Here is a 20,744-nt window from a genome sequence, read left to right as displayed (position 1 = left end):
AACTAATACTAACATAATACAGTTTTTGGGGGGAGAGAGAGAGAGAAGGGGGGGGGGGATCGTTGCTTTGATATATGAGCATAAGGAAGTAAAATGCTAATTTTGAATGCACTTCGAGGCTTGTTCCATAAAGAGTTAAAGAAGCGCGACGGCGTGCCCTTCTGCTTTTTTCTTCCCTTGCTCAGCACTCAGCAGTAGCAGGGCGGTCACGGACGAAAGCTGGACGTGGAAGACGAGAATGGGAGAACATGTTTTATAACAAATGCTGGCCGCACATTGTCCCGTTTAATGAGGAAAAAAACACAGACGAGACGACTTTTGACTTTAAAAAAATCCGTTTCGAAAGCAAGACGAAATGGACGGAGGGTTGAGCATTACATTAATATCGGTAGCAATGTTCGTCGGTTCTTTCCTACTCGGATTCATCCCTTTGTTGTTTCGACTTTCGGAGGTAAGTTGTTCTCGTTACAAAACTGCGACATTTCTTTCCGCCATCATGTCCTCAAAACAACTGCGATTTGTGTCCTTATATGGTAATTAACTGTAGATAGTAAAATAACCGAGTGTGTGTGTCCGCGTTTCAGAGAAGCCTGCACTTGATCTCCATCCTCGGTGCAGGTTTCCTGTGCGGTACAGCCCTTGCAATCACCATCCCCGAAGGAGTGGGCTTAATTCAAGAGTCCTGGACACTACAAAATGGTCATCATCACACCAGAGAGATGCACTGTGTTTTCATGTATTGGTGTATGTCCTTATTTTTGTAATTTCTCTTTTCTTGCAGCTTCTTCATCTGCTGTTAACGAGTCATCCAGAGAAAGTGCCTCGTCGCCTCAGCCTTGGATTGGCGTGGCTTTGACGTCAGGCTTCACCTTCATGTTTGTGGTGGATCAGCTGGCGAGTTACTTCTCCGGTTGCAGTGAGTAGACATGATATTTTGACCTTAGCAATATAGCACAATGGACTAGTGTCATGTAAACGAGACAAAAACACAACATTTAAATAATTCATCATACTCAGCAGAGATGCTAAAATATTTTATGATAAGAGTGTCCTCATCGAGGGCGGTCCAGTGGTCAAGTGCTGAGCACTCCGAATTCACTGTGCAAAGCTACCGGGTTCAATTTCAGCTGCAGCCTTTCTTTGTGAAGTTTGCACATTCTCCCTGTGCTTGCGTGGGTTTTGCCCACATTCTAAAAACATCCACGGCAGGCTGATTAAACACTCCAAGTTGTCCCTAGGTGTGAGTGTGAGCACGAATGGTTGTTTGTTTCTGTGATTGGCTGGCAACCAGTTCAACATGTCCCACAACTGGTGCCCAAAGACAGCTGGAATAGGCTCCAGCACCCCCGTGACCAGTATAGGGATAAAGCAGTTATGAAGATGAATTAATTAATGAATGAATGTCCTGATAGCATTTCTTTTTGCACCCACGTCCAAAGAACTTGTCTTTCATTCTTCTTACTCCGATTGAGGTCCGTCTAATCTGCGTACATGGTTCTGTGTGAACCCGGGTATTGAACAAATCTTTGATTTTATGCTTTAAATCTAGGTCAATTCGCCTTGACGAATGTTGTATGTCTTTTGTCATTTCAGGAAAAACAAATCCTAACAGTGATGCCATCACAGCCACACTGGGGCTGGTTATTCACGCCGCAGGTAGAGTAATACTGTATTAATATTAACTCCACTTCTAGAAGTGTTTGTTTGCATGCGACACACAACACATTTCAGTACACTAGAGCAAAGGGTCATCCACAAGTCAGGGAGCAGACTTCATGTGACTGACCATGTGTGCTTTATTTATTTATTTATTTATTTATTTATTTATTTATTTATTTATTTTTTAAATTAAAGTCTTGCCTTAGAGAAGTGATTTCCAACTTGTGAGCTGGAAACCAAAAGTGGGAATAGTTAAACAATTACAGTCTTTATGGCGGCACTGACATACATACTATGTTTTGAGCTCATGAATAGGATTGGATTTGCCTTTATTAGTCTCACAGTGGAAAAATTTACATTTCACAGCAGCAAAGTAATGAAAGGAATATTATTTGTTTATTATTTGTTTGTTTAGTTTTTTTGTTTTGCGAGAGTGGCTGCCATTCCAGCAGCTCCTGTATTTTGTTTTTCTACTTTTTTCTTTCTTTTCCTCTTCCAATTCAATCCAATTCTGTGGGTCCTGTAGTTTGAGTGAAAATCACAAAAACCCTGGCACTGGAGTGGACACATTTTTGCACAGAGTCCTGCAGTGAATGAGTTAATATAGTGTGTGACTGAAATAGACCAAATCAGCACTTAATGATTGTGGAGAAACAGGATTAGGGAGAGGCATGTAGGTTTCTTTGTATGAAGGATTACCTTGTGATTTAAGTGGCAATCAGTTCAAAGTCTCTCTTCAAGGCTAAATCAGTTGGAATTACCGGGACCCTAATCCTTGTCATATGTGTTATAATTAACACATTTATTTGTGATTTACGTTGCACTTTTTTCATGTTATTATCATTTCAACAAAACAGTGTTGTTTCAAAATTACCGTAGAATAAGCTTAGCGACAAACGCCATTGTTAATATTTTAAGTTCTGCTTTACTGCATGTTCACGCATACGCACAGAGGCACATGCACGTGCTTGCCGGGATATGCAACAACAACAATGTAACCGAACATGAAGGACACAGAAAAATAAATTAGATTCATGACAAGACTGAGTTTGTAACAAGGAAATAACTGCTGACTTTATTTAGAAACCTGACACAGAGATGAAGGGACGCACCTTTGTATCATTATGTATGTGATGGGTGCAGCTCTATCATACGTCACATGTACCGTTGTAAAATGCTGCTCCTGGCACTCAGATTCCCTTTCTTTTACAGTCAGATGGGTGAATTGCAGATTTTAAAAAAAGCTCTGAATGTAAACGAAAATTACTGGTATCTTGACGGCTCTGATTGAAAGCTGTGGATGCAGACTGCTGACCGCTAACAACTTCTTGCGATGCAGGTCATGCGCCACTGTAGATCAGAATCAGAATCCGAAAGCCTTTGATCGTCCCATAATGTGAAAATTTGCAATCTACAGAAGCAAAATTGAAAGGGGTACGGGTGGGCAACAAAATATTCTGTATGCATAAGAGAAATAAAATAAACAACATAGTAGAACGGAAAGGGATTGCAAAAGGGTTAGGAGCTGCTGTGGAGGCGCCATGACGGGGGAAGCTTTCACAACAGCTGCAGCTGTAATAAAGCACTTCACATTATGGTCAATACAAAGCAAAATAATAAACATAACAGGAACATAAAAACATGGACAGTTGCGCAACCTTATTCACTTTCCCCATGTACTCTACGATGTTTGACCACAAGACAAGATTAAAGCTACTTTTTAAAATGTAATTTTCTTTGATAGCTTTTTTCTGGATGTGAGACTCATCGAATTTTTCGGCTGCGGTGTACACTTATACAAAAATATATACATTTCACCCATTCACTGCTAGACGTGCAAAAATGTGTCCACTCCAGTGTCAGTGTTTTTGTCATTTTAACTCAAATTTCAGGACCCACAGAATATTGAGTTTTAGGACAAGCTAAATATTTAATGGAGTGTAAGAAACCTGAGTCTATTCCTTCATTGGTTAATTCCTCAATTATATGGGTCCGAATAAAGATGAGGTGCAAGTGAGGGCAGTTGTACGAAAAGCAAATGTTACCCCCTCCTGCGAGAGAAAAAAAAAACATTGCCAGAGGTCTGACCAGCGCTTTATTGGCACCCACCGGAAGAAAAACCAAAACCCGAACAAATTCGGGAATGGCGCACCACGTCATATTTTCAATTCCCGAATAAATCCGGTAATGGCAGTGAGTGAGTTAATAACATGGCCAAACACACATGTCCAATTTGTCCCGGCAACCACTGTGGTCGACTTGCAATCCGTCCGCCGACTGCCGGTTCACCATGATCGACTGGTTCTGCACTCCTGGTGTAGATCGTTCTGTGGGGTGTGACATGTCACCTGAAACAAATACCGGCCCCACACCCACTACATTAAATACCTACCCCACCCCACCATCAACAATTTTAGCAAGTGATGGAGTGTGTTCTGTTCGGCAGGTTTCTATAAAATACTTTGCATGGCTCTGTTTACTCACCTCTTGTTTTTTTTACAGACTGCAGCTATCACTTGCAAGTGATTTTCCACTCAGCCTAGTTGCCAATTCATTGAGTGAGAAACTGTGTTGGGGTGGTTATGATGTAAATGAGGCCCACTTTGACATCTTTAAGCACAATGTGTACATTTTCACAAAGAGGCCACTTGCGCATTTTGACAGCGACTGGCGCAACTTTGGAACTCCTCTGCGCCAGGACCGGAGCAAATCTATTACGATTAGCGCATATTGCTACATGATTGGATTGGATTTGCCTTTATTCGTCTCCCACATTTCACAACAGAAAAGTGAAGAACTGTTAAAATAGACAAAGAAACACATTTAGTGAAACCAAATTTGAAAGCTGTTCGTTTTCCTTTAGCGGTTTTAACTTTCGTCATCTGCTATTTTGCGTCACCGATATCTAGCCATAATGATGGAGAATAATAAGTTATCATGTTTAAAAGTGCTTTGCTGGCCAACTAAACAATAGGCCCAGAGTCAAGGCGCAGATGGCCACAGTAAATCAGAGTGAAACAGACACAACCCACTAAAACTGTTACCTTTATCTACGATAGCAGGCCTTGGACAGAATTTAGGACTTGGGGAAACTCCTTATCACAGGAAGAGGTCATTAGCCAGGATACAAACTTATCAGTTCATGGAAAGACGATGTTGTATTGCTTACATCTGTTGTTGCTCAGAACGCCCAGAGGCGTGGTATGCTAATCAAGAAAACTATGTTTTACGAATGTATCACTTTAATTTACATATACTCTCAATAAATAGCTTGGCGTTTTCAGACGTATGTCATTGATGACTGCGTTTCCTGCCGGCAGTACAGACAATCTTTCTGGTTCCGTGTGTCTGACTGTCATATCTCTGACACATAACTACCTTGCATTTGTTTCAATACTTTCCAAAGTTGAGGTTGAGGATATCTCGGGCTTTTCCGTGATTCGCCGGAAACTGCCGAAAGAGATAATCAAATATCCATTTACCCATGGTGCTTTGCAGTATTTACATCAACCATGGTGGATGTTTGAAATTTGGACCATAACAGGAATAAAATTATACAATACATTGAAAACAGGCAGAAAACAAACTCGTGTTTTAAGAAACAACCAACGAAGTCTGCGGAGGGTAGTGACAATTTGTTTAGCATACTGGTGTACCACATTGGAAATCTTCAAAGCAAATATTTTTTTTAAGTAGACACTAGTAAGAAGTGCTAAATGTGTTCTCTGTCTTCTCTGTAATACTGTAGAGTATCAAAATAGCACAGGATTGATTGTGCAATAACTAAACAAAATTGATTTTTTTGTTTTTATCTATGAATACATTCTTTGACTTTAATTATATTTTTTTGTTGATATACTAGAGAAATAGATTTTACTCAAATAATGTTTTTTATTTGCAATTTAGAAATATCATGCTCAAATGAATTTATTTTGGTTTATTTCAATCAGTTTTGTTTATTCCGGTAATCTCGTTAAATCGGGCCCTATCAATTTTAGAAATTGGCTCCCTAGTCAGAGACAAAGGGGTCTACTGTCCCCCTTTTTTAATTTCCCAGAATCACCCCTAAAGGCAGAAAATAGAACATTGACTTGGTTTTGTATTATTTCATGCCTCCCATCCCCCCATATATACAAAGGGGACAGTGCACCCATCTCATCTCATCTCATTTTCCGTACCGCTTATTCCTCATTAGGGTCGCGGGGGTTGCTGGAGCCTATCTCAGCTGTCTTTGGGCACGAGGCAGGGGACACCCTGAATTGATTGCCAGCCAATCGCAGGGCACACATAGACATACAACAGTCACACTCACACCTAGGGACAATTTGGAGTGGTCAATCTGCCTGCCATGCATGTTTTTGGAGTGTGGGAGGAAACCGGAGGACCCGGAGAAAACCCACGCGGGTCCGGGGAGAACATGCAAACTCCACACAGGGAGGCCGGACCGGGACGCGAACCGGCGACCTCTGCACTGTGAAGCCGGTGTGCTACCCACTCGACTACCGGGCCGCCCGACAGTGCACCCAAAAAAGGCAAATTTTCCTCTTTCACAATTTTTTTTGAAGGGCTATGGGGAAAACGATAATCAGTCGGAACTGTTGGTCATGCACCAAATGTGCGTCACGAGGGGAAAATGTGCAATTTTATTTTTGCTATGTTTTGAAGCAGGTACAAACACAACAAAAGCAAACAAACAACATTTTGGCATTGGAGGTCAGAACCCGCTTAATATTTGCTGCTTCTGTCCTGTGCTTTTTTCTTTGCAAATAGCTGACGGCTTCGCTCTGGGTGCAGTGGTAGCCACAGGCCAGGTGACAGTGCAAGTCATCGTGTTTTTAGCCGTGATTCTACACAAGGTGAGATTATGACAAAGATCAATGACAGTATATTATCTTCATTAGTGGTGGGAAGTTGTAATTTACAAGGACAAACAAAAAAAGAATGGTGACACCAAATGAGCTGTTGCTTTTGTTTGTTAAGAGCAGTCAAACCAGATCTTTTTGTTAACCGGAAGGCTCGATCATTTTACCAAATAATGTCATGTAGGGATCTAATAAGTTATAGGTTCTTAACTTATCATACCCCATGGGATCAGTGATCAGGGGTTCGACAGGAGACTCAGCTATGCAGGTTAAGACACGGCCTACTCAACTAGGCATTTTTCATAATACATTTTATTTTGATGTGCCTTTCAAAACTCTCAAGGACACTTTACAGTCATGGGATAATAATTTTTTTTTTCCATTTACTTATGACACACCCGCTTGGCTGTCAATGGCTGCAGATGATCACATTATATTGCTTGTTCAATCATTGCAATGGGAAATTTAGTTCGCTCAGTTGTTAGCGTATTACTGTCATAATAATGTGTCGTGTTATTTGTTTCATGTATTTTTTCTGTTTAACTTAGCCTACATCGAACAAAAAAAATTAAGTAGTTGGACGAATGTGAACAATATGGATTCACAAAACGTGAAGGGATGCAGGGTCCTATCCATGATTTGGCATGCCATATTGAGCAATGTGACGATTTATATGCATATAATTCCGTTAATAGGCTATGATACAAAATACGAATGAAATGTATACCCACTTTTGTTTTGAAGGAAATAATGTCAAATTTTCTTAAAAAAACACAATTCTGTCATCTTAAGCAAATAGAAAATCAACAAATGTATCAAGTATGTAAACGAATGTGAACTGTGCCACTTGAACCTTCCTTCTTCCCCCAAACTCTGAATTGCATCACTTGAATTACAGAAGTGAGTATTCAACCTCTAAACGTGTTTTGTCTGTTAGGCTCCGGCAGCTTTTGGTTTAGTTGCCTTTCTGATTCACGCAAGACTGGGAAGAAAGTCCATCCAGGGACATTTGTTGGCCTTTTCTGCTGCAGCACCAATTGTTGCCATTCCTACATACTTTATACTGCACATGGTAAGACACCACACACAGGTTTAGTATTTGTCATTCTACCTCATACTGCTATTATAATAGGGAATCTGTTTGTGACTGCAGACCAGCTCGTCACCCCAGAACCAACTCAGCGCAACGGGTGTCGGTATGCTATTCTCGGGAGGGACTTTCCTCTTTGTGGCCACAGTGCACGTTCTTCCTGACATCCTCAGCAGTAGCAATGGCAGTTGTGCAGGCCCAGAGGCTAGTCATCCCAAGCTCCAGAACCACTTAGGCCTTAAGGAGAGTGTCGCTCTTATTCTCGGAATTACTTTTCCTGTCTTACTGGCTCTGGGGCTTCATGATGATTGACAAGGAATTGGAAGTCGAAACTGAACATTTTTATCACGATAGACATTAATGTTCACTCAATGTCACACATTCACAATGTGAATGCAGAATCTAAGCAATCACTATGCAGATGTGGAACCAGAGAAATTAAATCGGAACACGGGTTACTGGAGCACAGGATTTCACATCATTTGTGAGTGTAAAATACTGACAATCTGGTTGCAGGTCACAGTCACTATTTTAGAGTGGAGACAAATATGTCATTGCCCAACCAAATTACACTGATAAATGACAGACTATTTGTTGTCTGTGTGGAATAGTTACTGACATTGATAAATGACAGACTCTTTGTTGTCTGTGTGGATTAGTTGCGTTAGTACACTGAAGAAAAATCCCAAATTTCACTGAGGGGCATTAGTCAGCACTGAAGCGAAAACTCAAGTCAGCCTTTTTGTCACCCTGCGTTTTCATATAAAACAATAGTTGATGCTTTGAGGTACTGCTCTGATACAATCCTTATCCTGCTTTATTTAAAGAACAACCAACATCACTTTTTTGTTTCCTAACTGACATCAGAAAAACGTTTTATAGCATCTAAAATACCCAAACACGCAGGCTGATATTTTTAGTCAAATGCAAAACACCAATAAAAATGACTTAAGTGTCCAAAATCTGCAAAAAAATTGATCTGCCAATGGGGCATTTTCAGAAAGTCCCGCCCCCAGTTCGTGACGTCACCCCAAGACGTCTTGCCTTGCTCGAGAATCAAAACAATGGCTTCACATTCGGAGAAAATGCTTTGTTGTTACACATCCGGTCATGAATATGATTCAAATAGTTCTGAAGGGGAAAGTATAAATGTTTGCAATCGATTAAAGAAGGTCTTCAGGGTCATTTTGAGTGATCAAGACTGAGGTGTAGTGTCGCAGAAGATGGCGGAAGAGCTACGTTGGAAATAGTTTTATTCTTCACCTTGGAATTTTTGTCAACGAATATGAAAGAGTTGTCTCGGTGTAACATACAACGATTCACCATTGCGTTATTTATGTGTTTTCCTTCTAATTTCGACAACCATCAACACGAAGTTTTCAGACCAAACAAAGTACCGCAAAATGCAGGTGATGCAAGGTGTGTCCTTTCTCGGTGAGGGGCGTTCCTTCAGTGACGTAGGGTGAGGACTCGTCACCAGCTCAAAAACAAGACTTCCGGAATGTTCAGCGCGAGTCTTAAAACGTAAAATATAGCTATATGTGGTGGAATCTTTGTAAAATACGCTCAGTAGAAGTCATTTGAAGCGATTTAACAAATTATGAACACAACTTGTCCGAAGGTGTCGGTTGTCCTTTAAAACTGTGCTATCAAAACACACCCGAAACAACCTACATACATAGACTTTTCATTGAGTCTGAAGTGCGAAAAACGTGTACAAAAATATTTGTCACACATAAATTGACATTGACCTCAGGTGTGTAAACATATGACCTCATAAGAGTATATGCTCCCGGATTTTGTACACTTGCGTGCATTATTTGTGTGACTGCGCCTGTAACTGAACTGGCTGTATGGCACGATGACGGCACAGTTTTTGTGGGTCCAATACTGTGCATAGGGAGGCAATTTACCCTTGTTAATCTGTTCCCCGGAAACCCTTAGTTTGAGTGATTGTTGTGGATTAAAGCAAGTTTAATTTTTGGATGCGATGAAAGGCATATTTTATACATTATGTTGTCTTTAGTACACTATTTCCATATCACAGCAAACAAATTGGAAGGAAGGTATTACCTTCAATCAGGTTTTTCTTATTTCTACTTGTTCCCAGCACAATATACTGCACTTAAAAAATGGCTGTAAATCGGGGACGGGCAACTTCAATGCTGGAGGGGGCGGGTACAATTTTTCATTCGTGCAACTGGGGCCCACATATGCAACTGGATGCTCTTTTAAATATGATCAATGTGCATCTATATATATTAATAAAGTTACTTTTTGATAATACATTCTTCAAAAAAGATCCACTAGCCTAACCCAACAATAAAATAAACACACATTATTTTTTCCCGGTGCAAAGGGTTCACTTGCCAACATTAACTAGAAGAACTTATGAGGTGCCTTTTTTTTCTTCCAAAAATCAACTTCCTCAAAATGTTTATTGTTTGAAATCACCAAAAAATATCAACATTTAGGCGTATTCGTACTATATAGCAGTGTAAGCGCAAATAGGACCTGGTGATATTACGTTATAACTTTGATCTCCCACTGCAGAATTACTTTCGCACCCATGTATTACCTTTTTTCAGATTTTTTTCTCACCATTTCCTCTTCCCCTTCCCCTTATGGCAATGCGTACTGAATGTTTATCAGTGTTTTTTTTATAACTTTTAGTGTTGGTAATAAAAAACCTCAACTTTTAATTTGTTTATTCAGCGGACTAGCACGTATGGGTGAAAGTTACCCAATCCCTGCTTTAGATTGATTATCGTCCATTTTTCATAGCACTTATTGTTATTAACACATTAAACGAACATGCATGTTTATCGAATATGAGAAGATCAGACAAGCAGAGGTAGAAATTTGAAATGGCAGGGAGGGAGCCCATAGCGATGGTTCAAACCGAAAGCTCACAACTTTATGGCAGCGACTTTGCTATGATGCCTGGATAAATCCCGTCCGTCTTCATTACAGACGATGCAATTTTGGAACGTTCACATCAACTACCGTTGATACTTGACTTGTACAATAGAACCCTGCAGGAACAACTGCAGATGATGACGAACCACCAAACAAAATTACAAGAATACAAACATGGCTATTTTATGTAGGATTAAATTTGTTGACCTAAATTGAAATTGTTAATATATTAGAAAAATACATTTTACTCAAATAATGGTTTTTCATTTGCAATTTAGAAATATGCTCGCTCCAATGAATGTATTTTGGTTCATTTCAATCAGTTTAGTGTACTTCAGCAATCTCGTTAAATTTAGCCCCCTTTTCCAACACTATCTTAAAGGACAACCGATGTCTCCAGACAAGTTGGGTCCATAATTTGTAAAATGGCTTCAAATGACTTCTACTGGGCGTATTTTAATAAGATTCCACCACATATAGCTATATTTTACTTTTTAAGACTCGCTCTGAACATTCAGGAAGTCTTGCTTTTGAGTTGATAACGAGTCCTCACGTGACGTCAGAAAAGGACCGCCTCCTGACCGTAAAAAAGATGCATTGTAGCATCTTTCCATCACGTCAATGTATTTTGCTGTACTGTTTTTTTTAAACCCTTGTGTTACATCCAAAAGCCGCCAGCAGAGGGAGGCAAGCTCCATGGAAGGAATGTATCACCCTGTGGAAACGGGCTGATTCATTCCTCACAGCTCGGTGGCCATTTTATTGCCTCTTTTTGGGTGAGACATTCCCCCCCGCCCGTTTGCCTCAAAATGACACGGAATAAATTCTTTAATCGATTGCAAACATGTATGCTTTCCTCTTCAGAACTATTTGAATCATATTCATAACTGTATGTGTAACAAGAAAGCATATTCTCCGAATCTGAAGCCATTGTTTTTATTCTCCAGCAATGCAAGACGTCTTGGCGTGACATCACGAACTGGGGGCGGGACTTTCTGAAAATGCCCAATTCGCAGCTGAATTTTTTGCAGATTTTGGACACTTCAAGTCATTTTATTGGCGTTTTGCATTTGAATAAAAATATCATACTACATGTTTTGGGTATTTTAGATGCTATAAAACGTTTTTCTGATGTCAGTTAAAAAACAAAAAAGTGACGTCGGTTGCCCTTTAATTTCCCTGATGCATCCCTGCAATTTTCCAAGGCACACGACCAATCTGGTATCAACAATTGCTAGCTAAATGCGACAAAGCGTGTTTGAAGACCTTCCCAATGAGGGCTCAACGATTGTGGTTTCACAGGTTCATGCGGCTGATGGAGGCAGCCAGCTGAGCTTCTTGAGCCATCTGAGCAAACGAGCGACTTTGAGTCTGCTGCCTGACTCTCTCCCTCAAGTCAAATGACGCCAGGGCTCGCGTGTGCGCCTCCTGCCGGATGCGTTCCCGCTCTCGAAGCAGCCTCTCGCACCTGCGCTCCTTCATGGCGACGCTGTTATCCCTGGCCTTCCTCAAAGCTTCCTCCTCTTTCTGCAGGCTCTCTTGTAATCGGCGGTGGCGCAGCTGCCTGAGTTTGTTGCGCTGATGCATTTGCTGGGCTTTCTTCCTTTGCTGGTCCCACGTATGTTCCACGGCTTTCTGCGTGCGCTGCTGACTCAGCTTGACCAGGAGGTGTTTGTGCGTGAGCTGCTGGATGTTCTGCAGCTTTGCCCTGAGTTGCGTCCTCAGCATCTGCTTCTCCTCCTGTGCCGCCTGTTTTTGGATCTCCACTAACCGGGCCTCCGTGTCGCGAGCGTGTTTCACACGTGAATGCAACATCTTCCTCTCCATTGCGTCCCTCAAGCGAGACTCGTCGTCCTCCACCCGTTTCTCCACTTGCTGTTTGAAGAGGATGTGGTGCAGAAGCTCCCTTCGGTTTTCCTCCCGCAGGCGCTTCATCTCCTTTTTCTCCAACTGCAGTTTGCGCCTCCTGGCGCTCTGCTCCCTCTCCGCGGCTGCTTGTTTCTCCTTGTCTCGTTGCCTTTTGTCCACCTCCTCTATTTCTCTCAGCACTTTCTCCTGGCAACATTTCCTCCCTTGTGCATCCTTCTGCGCAGCTGCCATCTGCCCTCGACGCCGTGCCTCCACCTGCTCCTTCAGCCTCTTCCAGCGCTCCTCTTGAAGCATCACCTCTCTTTTGAGCCGTCCTGCTCGCTCTTCTTCCCGACGCGCTCTCAGCCTCCTGCGAGCCTCCAGTTCCCGGTGCCAGCGGTGCACGCTTTGCATCAGCTTCTCCGTCCTCCTTTTTTCCGCCTCTGCCTGCTGTGCTTCCGTTTGCCTTTGGGCCTGCTCTCGCTCATCGTCCTTCTGCTGCTTGTGATTGAGGCGGTCCACCTCATCCTGGTGCTTCACCAGCATAAGAGCTGCAATTTTGCGGTCCGTCTGGGATACCGACACGTGCATTTTCCTCCTGATGGTCTCAGTCAGCCTCTGTAGTTTCATTTGTATGGCGGGAGAGTTTCCGAGGTCACCTAGGCTGCAGGTTGTGTTGCTGTCCGGTTGTCCTGCAGCAGAGCAATATATTTTTCTCACACGTTTGTCCTGGAAACACAGGTCTGCGTATGGTATCGGATCCATTGTCTCATCAACAATGATGTCGTTCTTCAGCTTGGCGTCATGTCTCGTTTCCAGGCTTGAGACTTTCTTAGTGGTCGGCCACCTAGCAACCTGCTGGATAATCCTCTCCCTCTCGTCTCGGCACATTTTCAAAAGTGTCCTTCTTTGTTTTTCATTGATTCGCTGCATAACTTTCACTTCCTCTAAAGGCGAATCACAACGCCCGGGCAATAAATCATTACATTTCATCAGGAGTTGAACAGGTTTGACGCCAAGTCGTGCACAGGCATCCAAGGAGCGAGGGCTTGTTAAAACATACCTGCTATTTTCGGCATATGCGGAGTCAAAGTTGTTCAAATCCAAGTGAGGCGGAGGCCAAGATGACCCTAACTCCCCCATACTGAAAGAATATCGACGTTACTGACCGCAGAGATGCACAGAGGAGCCTGAAAGTAGACTAAGGCTCAGTCACTTTTTCATAGCGACGAGGTCACGAAGGGATTAGTTTGTCCACGTGACCGGTTCATTATGCCTCACCCCTGAAAAAATGTCTAAATAAAACCCACTCATCGTCATTTGAAATCAACACGAGAGGAAAAAAAATATATATATATATATATATATATATATATATATATATATATATATATATATATATATATATATATATATATATATATATATATATATATTGAAATGTTATCAGTAAATTATCACAAATGTGCATTGGCTTGTAAGTGTCGAAATTAACAATTTTAAAACAAGCATATCAACAGGAACATCTGTGGAAAAATGTTACAAAATGATGAGGTATTTTTACCTCTACACTTTTCATGGTATTGATTTTAACAGAATCTATTTCATCAACATTGTCTACCATACGCAGATGCCATTTAGGAGGAGGGGGAGTCATAGAGAATTAAAACAAATACATTGCACGATTCAATACAATTGAATCCTGTGACTGTAGTGTATTTGCTGTGAAAATAATGGGCTCTTAAATTTAAACATTATTGTACTTTATGGCAAAATATACAACCGTTTTTTTTTAAATACACCAGAGTCAACGTAAAAAAACAAGCACACACACATCTCCTCACCTTTTGCAAATTGCAGCAGCTGAAAGTGACTTACCACTTGGGTGTTGCCATGGCATGGCTAAGAATGTCGGTCAAACCCTGGCAGCTTTAAGGGTTTATTTATTGTTTTGGACTTGGGCAAGGTTGGGCAGGGTTTGAAAAAAAAACACTTTAAAATAGAGCTCGGGTTTCAATGTAGGGTTTTACTCGTGTTGTGGTTTTATACTAGAGTTGGAATTTCAAAATAAGGTTTTAAATTGAAATATCAATTGAATTGACTACTGTTTTACCTTGGTTATGTTTGATTGACTGCTCTTGTTTGGCTGTACTGCCATCCAGTGGCGGACCGTCAGGGCCTGCAAAGCCTTCTCTGCTGCTTAAAAATATCAGAATCACGGACTTCTTTCTGTTAATTTTATTTTGTCCATGAATTGTTATTAAATAATTCCAAATTGTCTTTCAGCTTCCTTCCATTAGTTTTCCCCTGTTGCACTGTTTCCAGATGTGTGTTTTCGTATTTAAGCATTCAACCAATCACATTTCAGCCATCATTTGTTAACAGGGTCAGAAAATTACCTGGACGCCTTCACAACCAGTTCTGCGGGCCCTGTTGCATCAAATGTGTCGATCAAACTGTTGTTCTAACGTCTAGCCAAACAGATTTTTAGTTGGCAACCCAAAAGAAGTACCAACACCTTATTGAAGGCGCTGGTCAATGTAAAAGTTTTCCCAAACTATGATTAGCTAGTCACTAGCCAATCACAGATTGCGAAAACTGCTCTGACCACACGCCGCTAGTGACAAGAGCATACTGTACAGAGCTAGCACACTGTATCGGTAGTGAGGTGCATAAGCAAATATATTGTGTATGTGTTTACCCACAATGGCTGAAGGAGGAGCAGAAATAGATTTGGTTGGAGATTTACTGTTAGTCATTTTCAAGACGGTCTTTTCAAGAAAAAATGGACGTCATTAAAAAAGGTCAGTAAGTTATTTCCTGGCTAATTGTACCCTCTAGTGGACTCGTAGTAAACCACACCTTTTCCAGTCTGGATTGATTCAGACGTACGTAGCACTGCTGAAGGCCTATCAATGAAATTCACGGTCAGTCACTGGGATTTCAAAATAAGGTTACAATTGAAAAATCAATTGAATTGACCCCTGCTCTACTCCGGATATGTTCGGTTTGGTTGACTGCGCTTGTTATGGTGTACTGCCATCATTATTGCTCCCTCCTGAAGCGCTTAAATGGTAAGGCATCCTTTATTCCGCTTCCTTATACCTACCCTCACCAGCACGTCGCCGCCCCTTGCTGTGCACATCCCTGTAACGCCAATGCCCTCGTGTGCTCCAGCAACTGATGCGAGATTGATAGGCATGAAAAAAGCCTTAGCAACATCACTTCCCATCTCTCGCTCATTTGACGAGACAGTATTGCTTATGTAATTGAGGATTGTTTTTCCCCCCACAACCATGACTTGAAAGGATGTCGCCGATGCGCCACGGGCAATGCCAAGGCAGCGCATTTGCTCGCCACTTAGACGGACACGTTATAAAAGATCTCGCCGACTCGGCGGTGCTGTGGCTGCTGAGCGACGAGGATGCAGTTCTGTAGGACGGTGCTCTGCAAGCCTTGTAACGCCAGAGTCACTTCGCCGGAAGAGGATATGGAATACAGAATGGGTGGCTGCATCGGAATTTCACCAAGACAGGTAAACGGTGGCGAAAGAAGAGAAAATAAATTGTAGTCATTGCAAATGTAAAGAGCTGAGCTGTGATGGGGAAAGTGCGACATCAATTGTAGATGGTGTTAGGAAAGCCTGTTGGAGATGGTGGGTGCTGCGGATTATTACACATTCGAATGGAATTGAAGAAAATACGTCTCTCATAAATTAGCATGATTTGGTTGTATTAGCATTATTTGGTTGTTCTCATGAAGGTAAGTAGGTTCACATTTTGCGCACAATGAAGCAGAAATGTACAATGGTTTTACTCCCTGGTGTTTTCTACTATCTAGTGTGTGTGTTTGGAAATAGTTGGTTATACCAGAGTGTATACATGCCTTGCAGCTTCTATTTCATCCAAAAGGTGTTGAGGTCAGGACTCTCACATTATTTGAAATTGAAATCGAAAAATATTGAATTAATTCAGAAGACTGTTGACTGACATTCATTAAATGATTCAGAAAAAAGGTGTGTCGCAAGACTTAGCTGGGTCCCCATTAGAGCACAGTGTATTCACACTGTTATGTATCCAAGTGTAAATGACCTCTCAGCAGTGATGGCCTCCTCGGCTCTTGTTCTATCTCCTCCCTCCGCTGTCTTCCATCCGCTTTCCAACTCTCTTTGCTTCTCCTCTGTCCAGCGGTCACCTCGGGCCACCTATTAACCCCCTTTAGCGCAGCCCCCACCTGCTTACCCCACGTGCAAGGCAAAAAATAGCATCAGAGAAACTGAGGCTCCATGCAGGAGATGAGAGAAGTTTAGTCAGACAGTAAACACAGACCGATGGAGCTTGTGGGGGACATTATGTTTTCTTAGCTGTGGTGAGTAGCAAACCGCTGCCCTTTGTTTTCTGTGGTTTACTATTTGAAATGTGATGAAGACGTTAAAAATTTGGATTTGTATGTGTGAGTTGCATTTTAAAGGGAAGCTACTATTTAAAAACATGTCACTGTGGAGAATGTGTTTGATTAATCTTACATTAAAGTTATAGAATGTATTGAGAATATTTTTATTAATAGAAGTGATTATAGTTGTGCAATCGCAGGAGGAACATACAGGAAAGTCACCACCAGTTTCCATGTTTGGCACTCTTATTAAATGAACAATGCTCTCATGGTCCAGTTTATAACCAGTGTGCTTTTTGTCATGGAAAAAAAAGCTCTGAAATGCAACCGCTAGTGAAAGTGCGCACACAATTGCAGCATGGAGGCTGAAATTACATCCCTTTCATCCAAATAGCAAGAAGGCTGGAGCGAGTTGTCGTGCTGTAGAATAAACACAGCAACAAACTTTATTACTCTGAAATGTACCTATTAATAATTATATGCACTCAATACAATAACATGCAATACAATACAATACATATTGATTTATATAGCACTTTAACAACAGCTGAAGCTGTAACAGAGTGCTTAACATGGACAATTATCATATACGTACAGTACAGGAAATAAAACAGTCACAAAGATGGTAGAAAGCACCAGGGAGTAAAACTAAGATCAACAATGAAAATATTTAAAGCAGGTGGTGCTTTAAACGTTGAATGCTTTCGTACAGAATTACATCCATTTACAGTGCACGTATATAATACAGTAAAGTCTCGTTATATCGATATTCAAGGGAGTCCGAAAAAATATCGATATAACCGGGACTATCGATATATCCGACCCTGTTTGCATGTAATTTTCTCAGTGCGTGCATAGAAATAGTATCGATATAACCGGGACTATCGATATATCCGATATCGATATAACGAGACTTTACTGTACTTCAAATTATTTCATAAACAACAACCAGATTTATTCATTGATTATCAATTTGAAGAGGCAAAGAGCAGTTAACGGGACAATCAACAATGCATTACAATGGCTGAATGTCGACTCAACATTCTGTAAATGACGTCAGTCGTCAGAGATTACCAAAAAAGAATCATTTTCGTTGTTGCGCGTATTGCTGTGGGTCGAACTATGAACCTTACTGAGGTACAGTACAAGGCAGATGCATCTATTTTTAAAATGTAACATATTCAGGTCAGTGCTTTCTAATTGTGCGTGTTCACTTTTAAGTCGTATCGCCAGCCATGCACAAACAAATCTCCCTGGGGGGGATAAGTGAACCTGCAGATTTACACTCTAGTATTCTTTACTCGTGATATGACACCTGGGAAGGTAGTGTTACAATGCAGTATGTTTCTTATTGGCGGTGTAGTTTGTAACATAATGTGTAATATTTTGCTCCTGTCACATTGCTAAATAATTCCGGTCATCCAAATATTCGAATGGGCTGGCACTGTGCCCCCCCCCCATCAACATATTCATATACATTGACACAATATCGCTTTGACCACAAAAACATTGATTTGAATCACTTCTTTCTCAATGAAGTGGAGTGGGAATTTATTAAATCTATATTTTTATGGTTGTACTAAATTCATCCTGTCTACTTGATAACTAATGTTAAGCAGATTCCTTACTTACAGACAGTGTATTGTAGGTGTTCAAATACCTGACATGTTTCGGCGACTACTTCCGCCTTCGTCAGAGTGTCACGGATGTTGCTGTGACCATCTGACGAAGGCGGAAGTAGTCGCCGAAACATGTCAGGTATTTGAACACCTACAATACACTGTCTGTAAGTAAAGAATCTGCTTAACATTACGATATTTTTATGTAATTGAACATGTTCTTTTGGCTTTCAGCCCATACTGAGGCTCGTTAAGGTTGCCCTTTGGCCTGAGTGTGTGTGTGGTACTGTAAGTACAGGTTGTGTTTTCTAATCTCTAAAACTACATACCCTTTCATACTTAGCATTCTCTGTCTGCTGCTCTAATCCTATGGAAAAGGAGTTCACTGAGGGACCTCAACTTGCCTGCACATTTTGTCTCTCTGTGTCTCTGCCTGGGGGGGTCCTCGTGCCGCTCGGCCTGATGAGAAATGGGAAACGAGAGCAGCACGACTGAGGCTTTGGTAAGGACACGCAAGAGACGTATTTGCTGTTTTGCTTTTTAGCACTACAACTGCTTCAACAAATATGAACAATACACGTGCTTCTACTTATCCCTGTACTCATGTGTTTGCTTATACAAACACGAACAATACCAATTCTATGATTCCATAATGTACTCCTTTTATACATGCAGATAATATAACCCAATTTACTGTAACAAACTGAATGCTTGAACTCCAACCCTGGAAAAAAATGATGAAATCACTGGTCTCAGAACGTTCATTAATAGATTTTAGTACTGCTACTCATGGGACTAATACGATTACTGCCACTAGTAGTCATACTACTATTACAAATATGAAATGACAAGCAACTAAAGATAAAATGCTTTGGTACCCTTGTGAAGTTGCAGCATCTACATTTGTATGGCTTTGACGAGAGTAAATCTAATTTGTTGTCCACCCATCTTTGTGTTGTATTGGGCTGCTCTGGAAGCATGTATAATTGTAGCTATATAAACGTATACACTTTACTCAAGACCCTCAATTGGAATTCTGGATTATCCTGATGGGATTAATGTAGACGGGCCTCAGAAACAGTCATGAGGACCAGAGAGTTGCATTTACATCGTGTGGTATGAAAAAAAACAACGATGTACTGTATAATTTTACTAATAATGTCAGTGGTCTCCATCTCTCCGTGCAAAATTGTCAACCATCAAATTTGTAATTTCAGCCAGAAGAGGGCGCCCGTGAAAACATTCTCGTCCCACCCCAAGAAAATCACACCGAACCCTTGCAGGTACTAAATTAAAAAAACACGAGTGTGAGTGGTTGGTATTGGATGAAGAATCTTTAGAAGCTATGCGTGCATGGAAAAAATAAATAAATAAACATTACAGAACGAGCAAAAAACAACAACATTACCAATCCCCATTCTTTCCACAAATCTAAAAATAAATAAAATAAACAATCGAACATTAAATAATACACACTCCTCTCCTTCACTAATATCAGAGTTTTTTTTAACTATCATGATGGACAATTGTAGTATTAGAGTAAATCATACATTTTATTTTCAGGCACCCTACGAAGATAAAACTGATGTCAGAAACAATCTCCATGAATTGAAATGCTTCATAATAGACCCACTAATATATTCACCTGTGTTCACATTAAACCATGAAATGATAATGACAAAGTGTGCAGCATAATTTGTCCTGGAGTTGTATCTCTAGATAGTTTATGTCTGTCTAGCCACCTGTCTACTGTCCTGGTAAGATAACCTTTTTAACCCATTCACTGCCAGATTTGCAACAATGTGTCCACTCCAGTGCCAGGGTTTTTCTCATTGTCACTCGAATTCCGGGACGCACAGAATATTGAGTTTTAGGACTACATAAACATTCAATGCAGCGTAAGAAAGAAAACTTAGACTCTCTTCTTTCATCGAAAAAAAAAATAATTCCGAAATTATATGGGTCTTATATGTTATGGGAGTTATATGATCTTGAAATGAGGGCGGTTGTCCAAAATACAATGCAATACATACATATTGGTTTATATAGCGTTTTAACAACACCTGAAGCTGGAACAAAGCGCTAACATGGAAAAGAGGGAAATGCTGCCTCCTTGTGGAAAGGGAAAAAAACATTGCCAGAGGCCATTACCCAAACAAGAAAAAACAAAACCCAAACAAATTTGGGAACGCCGCTCTACATCACATTTTCAATTCCCGAATCAATTCGTGAATGGCAGTGAATGAGTTAAAATATTGTACCGGTACATGCTTTTTTTTAATTGGTTGTTGGATCACTCCTTGTGAATCCTCTGCGTCTTCCTGTATCCATCAGGGAAATCATGTTTTGTCCTGC

At 40.9% G+C, this 20,744-nt stretch overlaps 3 protein-coding genes across 3 annotated transcripts in view; 2 read left to right on the top strand and 1 right to left on the bottom strand.

Annotated features, from left to right (window-relative positions):
• The first annotated feature begins 106 nt into the window (after positions 1-106).
• unm_sa35587 (un-named sa35587) lies at positions 107-8,074 on the top strand. Its single transcript, XM_089012198.1, has 7 exons — positions 107-451; positions 585-699; positions 782-916; positions 1,594-1,656; positions 6,430-6,515; positions 7,459-7,593; positions 7,675-8,074. The coding sequence occupies exons 1-7, from the start codon at positions 356-358 to the stop codon at positions 7,921-7,923; spliced, it is 879 nt and encodes a 292-aa protein (XP_088868324.1). The 5' UTR covers positions 107-355; the 3' UTR covers positions 7,924-8,074.
• Positions 8,075-10,543: 2,469 nt separating this feature from the next.
• Positions 10,544-13,744, bottom strand: LOC148889479 (uncharacterized). The gene has a single exon (XM_089012196.1). It carries the CDS (start codon positions 13,519-13,521, stop codon positions 11,827-11,829), a length of 1,695 nt encoding a protein of 564 aa, XP_088868322.1. The 5' UTR covers positions 13,522-13,744; the 3' UTR covers positions 10,544-11,826.
• Positions 13,745-14,875: 1,131 nt separating this feature from the next.
• tacc2 (transforming, acidic coiled-coil containing protein 2) overlaps positions 14,876-20,744 on the top strand; it is a 39,376-nt gene continuing 33,507 nt past the window's right edge. The window contains exons 1-3 of the mRNA XM_089012514.1: positions 14,876-15,452; positions 15,687-15,913; positions 19,607-19,672. Of these exons, the coding sequence (XP_088868640.1) occupies positions 15,803-15,913; positions 19,607-19,672 (177 nt within the window). The 5' untranslated portion in view covers positions 14,876-15,452; positions 15,687-15,802. The remainder of the gene's footprint in view (positions 15,453-15,686; positions 15,914-19,606; positions 19,673-20,744) is intronic.

Source organism: Hippocampus bargibanti, linkage group LG13 (assembly GCF_051943395.1).
Source record: "Hippocampus bargibanti isolate YZ-2025 linkage group LG13, ASM5194339v1, whole genome shotgun sequence".
Lineage (NCBI taxonomy): Eukaryota > Metazoa > Chordata > Actinopteri > Syngnathiformes > Syngnathidae > Hippocampus > Hippocampus bargibanti.
This window is presented reverse-complemented; position numbering and strand designations above follow the sequence as displayed.

What these genes read in the sequence shown, in the direction of transcription:
- unm_sa35587 (XM_089012198.1), top strand. Translation starts at nt 356, where the DNA reads ATGGACGGAGGGTTGAGCATTACATTAATATCGGTAGCAATGTTCGTC. An exon ending in GAGTTACTTCTCCGGTTGCA is followed by an intron (nt 917 to 1,593) that starts GTGAGTAGACAT and finishes TTGTCATTTCAG; the next exon opens with GAAAAACAAATCCTAACAGT. An exon ending in GCTGGTTATTCACGCCGCAG is followed by an intron (nt 1,657 to 6,429) that starts GTAGAGTAATAC and finishes CTTTGCAAATAG; the next exon opens with CTGACGGCTTCGCTCTGGGT.
- LOC148889479 (XM_089012196.1), bottom strand. Translation starts at nt 13,521, where the DNA reads ATGGGGGAGTTAGGGTCATCTTGGCCTCCGCCTCACTTGGATTTGAAC.